The following is a 4,264-nucleotide window of genomic DNA, read 5'->3' as shown; positions in this document are numbered from 1 at the left end:
GTAATTGCCACAGATCAAAGAAATTGGAACAATAGGTGGACAAACACATTCCCTCACCGTTAATAACTTATAATGAATAAAATGTTAATAATACAAATAAAAACACACACACAAAAAAAATTACTGCCGTAATAATACAAATAAAACACACACAAAATACTGCCATAATGAATGTTTCCTCTCCAGCCTGTTCTTGGCTCCTTTGTAAATTGGGTTCAAAGTAATGCACTTGTTGACACTATTCTCATCACTAGCCCATGCTTCTAGGAATAACCTGACACTTTTCCCGTTTCCTCTATTTTTGACTTCCGCATTCTGCCAATCCATCTCATGACTAGTATCCTCTCAGTGCCTTAGAATCATGAATGGCTGAAATCATGTCCCTCCTACCGACACTCCTCTGGTGTTCTTGCACTCTGGTCTCTAGTCTCTTACCAGTTTCTCCAACATAGTGGGTCTCACAGTCCTTACACCTAACGCCTGCTTGGCTCTCTGCGTCTATACCTTTGGTCAGGGTTCCGTGCAGTGTGTTCCTGGGTTTATGTGCCACTTCTAAACCGTGTTTCCTCAGCAATCTGGCCGCTACCTCAGACACCCCTTTCAAAAAAGGGACCGTAACCCGCGGTGCATCTGGTCGTCTGCCGTCTATCTTAACATTCGGTTGTCGTGCTGTCCACCTTTTCACCACCAAATTTGGGTAACCCTTGTCTCTTTATATCTTCTTCGGGTGGTTCCTCTCCTTCCTCCTGCTATCATCCATGGAGTGGAACACACCTTTTCTGCCCTAGACCACAGAGTCTTGACCACACTTCTTTTGTGCGCGGCTGGATGACAGCTGTTATAGTCCAGAGGCCGGTCTGTATGGGTGCCCTTCGTGTAAACCCCCGTTGTCAAAGTAGCACCGCTTCTCGTCACCATGACATCCAGAAATGGCAATCGTCCGTTCTCCTCTTTCTCCATTTCAAACTGGATGGCTTCATTCTTTCCATTCAATAAATCGAAGAAAGGCTCCACCTCCTCTTTCTTCATAATGACAAATACGTCAACGACGCACCTTACCCATAATTTTAATGATGGTGGCGCATCCTCCAATACCTCCTCCTCGTAGCGTTGCATGGCCATTTCCGCCAAAACCACCGAGATCGGAGATCCCATAGGTGTCCCTACCTCTTGATGATATATCTTATCTCTGAACTTGAAAAAAGTCGAGTCCAGATACAAATCAACTAGCCCTATCAACTCCTTTGCCGTCAGTTTTTCCTTTTCTAGAAATTCACGACTGCTCTCCACCGTGGACAAGGCAGCCTGCCTTAACAGACCCTGTGGTAATGACGTGAACATAGCTTTAACGTCAAACGACACCAAACAACCATCCTCTTCCATGTTAATCCCTCTAAGTCTCTCTACGAAGTCCGCCGAGTTATTAAGCATCCTCTCTGAGCTTTCCGGCCTTATGGTTACCCCCTTTTTGTGTACCTTGGGGAGTCCATAAAACTTGGGGATCATGGAGTCACCCGGTCTCATCCTGGACCATTTCCGTTCCGTAATTAACCTTGCCTCTTTTAATTTATTTAATTCGCCCTCCACTTTCCTCTGCAACCTAGCACTGGGATCTACGGGTACTACTACGTAAGTGTTCTTGTCCTGAAGTAGTGTCGTGGCCTTGTCCTCGTAATCTCCCTTGTCCATGACAACCGTCGATCTGCCTTTGTCACTCGACAGTATCACTATGGACCGATCTCGTATCAAGCCTGTCAAAGCCTTGGTCTCCTCCGCAGTGAGATTATGTCCCCGCACTGGTCTCCCCAGTGCTTCCACTATGCCCATCCTCGTGTCCTGTTTACCTTCCTCACTGCACCTCATGCTCTGTTAGCTTTAGCTTTAGCTAACAGAGCATGAGGTGCAGTGAGGAAGGTAAACAGGACACGAGGATGCGCATAGTGGAAGCACTGGGGAGACTAGTGCGAGGACATAATCTCACTACAGAGGAAACCAAGGCTTTGACAGGCATTAGTTTCATTGCTAGGACGGTAACGAATAGAAGTGCAGAGGTAATTATTAAACTCTATCTAGCGATAGTTAGACCCGTCCTTGACTATGCGGTACGGTTTTGGTCTCCGTCCTACAGAATGACCAAAATGATACATGGACTCAGAAATTTGCCTAACGAAAAGAGGCTTAGGCACCTAAACTTACACTCTCTGGAAAGACGCAGAGTGCGGGGTGATCTAATAGAGGTGTTCAAGTGGATCAAAGGTTATAACAAGGGTGATGCAAGCAAGGTCATCATAATAAAACAACAGGGCAGGACTTGCAGTAATGGGTATAAACTGGACAAATTTAGATTTAAGAAGGAAATAGGCAAGAATTGGTTTACTAATAGGGTGGTCGATGAATGGAATAAACTTAGTAGCCATGTAGTAAGCGCTGAAACTATCAGTTGTTTTAAAAAATTATTAGACAACTCTATGGATGAGGATGACAGGTGGTGATGGATACGGCGCTGCCTAGTGTAGGCCTTATGGTCTCTTGCAGTCTCCTTTATTCTTATGTTCATATGTTCTCATCAAATTGACTTCTGTTTCCACCGCAGCCAGGAATTCCTCTTGTCTCACACCTCCTTGCACGTTGAAGTTTAAGCCCTTAGACAGGATCTTCGTCTCGGATTCACTGAGCAGTCTACTCGAGAGGTTCCTAACCCACCTTTCCGGCTCCTGCCGCCTAGTTTCTACTAATCTCTCCAATTTGGGCCTAGGACTTTCCGCTTGGCTTCAGCCTTCGATCTACAGAGGCTGGTAATCTTAACTGTAACCGCGTCTAAAAGTGCAGGATCCTCGTGTCCTTCAATCTCCATACCCAGCCAGTGTAAAGTGCCGTGGTTGTGGTACATAGCACACTTGAGCAGTCTGTGACCACTGGACCCTAAAACTTTCCTTGCTTTCTTGCTGTTTACTGGAGATTTAATCCTGGCAAAGTTGCGGCAAATAGTGCAAAAATGTAGCTGCTCTCGCACTATGCTTCTCTTGATTTCCTTGGCTTCCCACTTCCTGACTTTGTTGAGCACATCAACGCCATAAGCCTGTCCAATATTCGTAAATAGCTGGACTCCAGGAACTTGCGACCAGAATGCAAGAACACCAGAGGGCTGTCGGTAGGAGGGACATGAGTTCAGCCATTCTAAGGCACTGCGAGGATACTAGTCATGAGATGGATTGGCAGAATGTGGAAGTCAAATACAAAGGAAGCGGAAAAAGTGTCAGGTTATTCCTAGAAGCATGGGCTAGTGATGAGAATAGTGTCAACAGGTGCATTACTTTGAACGAACCCAATTTACAAGGGAGTCAAGGACAGGCTGAAGAGGAAACATTCATCACGGCAGTTTTTTTTTTTTTTTTTTTTTTATTATTACGGCAGTAATTTGTTTATTTTTTGTGTGTTTTTATTTTTATTGTTAACATTTTATTTATTTTAAGTTATTAACGGTGAGGGGATATGTTTTTCCACCCATTGTTCCAATTTCTTTGATCTGTGGCAATTACCTAATTTAAACTAATGAATGCTTCGCGAGACATTTTTTCCACGTGTATAACACGGTGTGTGGTGCTTCTTAGGTTATTGAATACATTGTGGTGCGTCTTAGCGTGTGGATTTTATACGCAATCTTGGTAGCATTTTTTCAATATTCTTTATATTTCCTTATCTTTGATTATAAACTCTCTGCGTGTTTGTTTTATTTGTATATTATATATTCTGTATTATAGTTTTTATTTAACTCTGCGTGTTTCTTTTATTGGTGTATTATATATTCTGCATTATAGTTTTTATTTTATTTTTAATCTCCCGCATTACGAGCGACGAATAGACAAGTCATGCGGGATCTTCGCATTAATGTGAAGCAGGTTCACATGTTTTAGTTTAAAGATTGCATCTGCTAGTTTTGACACTAATGGTATTGTGTGAATTAGGAGGTTATGGGGTTCCATTTGGGATTATTTTCGAGTTGTACCATGTCTAATCTATGTGATATGTACAGTTGGTGATTAAGTGTTGTACTTTTGTTTGTTTCTGAAATGTAACGTATAGGGGGGTTACCTGTCCCAGTGTACGAGGGAGACCCCCTTTATATAGATTTCCTATTGCTACCACTGTATCACTCTGAAGACGAACCCCGGACAGAGTTTGAAACGTCGGAATAAATGGCAAACGACGAGTCCATTATATATATATATATATTTATATATATATATATATATATATATATATA

The 4,264-nt window shown here is 42.8% G+C and overlaps 1 protein-coding gene across 1 annotated transcript; it reads right to left on the bottom strand.

Annotated features, from left to right (window-relative positions):
- Positions 1–334: 334 nt before the first annotated feature.
- LOC143027306 (uncharacterized) lies at positions 335–1,863 on the bottom strand. Its single transcript, XM_076188575.1, has 2 exons — positions 1,055–1,863; positions 335–677 (listed from the first exon to the last, which is right to left on the bottom strand). Exons 1-2 carry the CDS (start codon positions 1,861–1,863, stop codon positions 335–337), a joined length of 1,152 nt encoding a protein of 383 aa, XP_076044690.1.
- Between the last annotated feature and the right edge of the window lie 2,401 nt (positions 1,864–4,264).

Source organism: Oratosquilla oratoria, chromosome 8, assembly GCF_046742065.1.
Source record: "Oratosquilla oratoria isolate Oo_2021 chromosome 8, ASM4674206v1, whole genome shotgun sequence".
NCBI classification, from domain to species: Eukaryota; Metazoa; Arthropoda; class Malacostraca; order Stomatopoda; family Squillidae; genus Oratosquilla; species Oratosquilla oratoria.
Note: the sequence above shows the minus strand (reverse complement) of the source record. Positions and strands in the feature narration are given on the sequence as shown.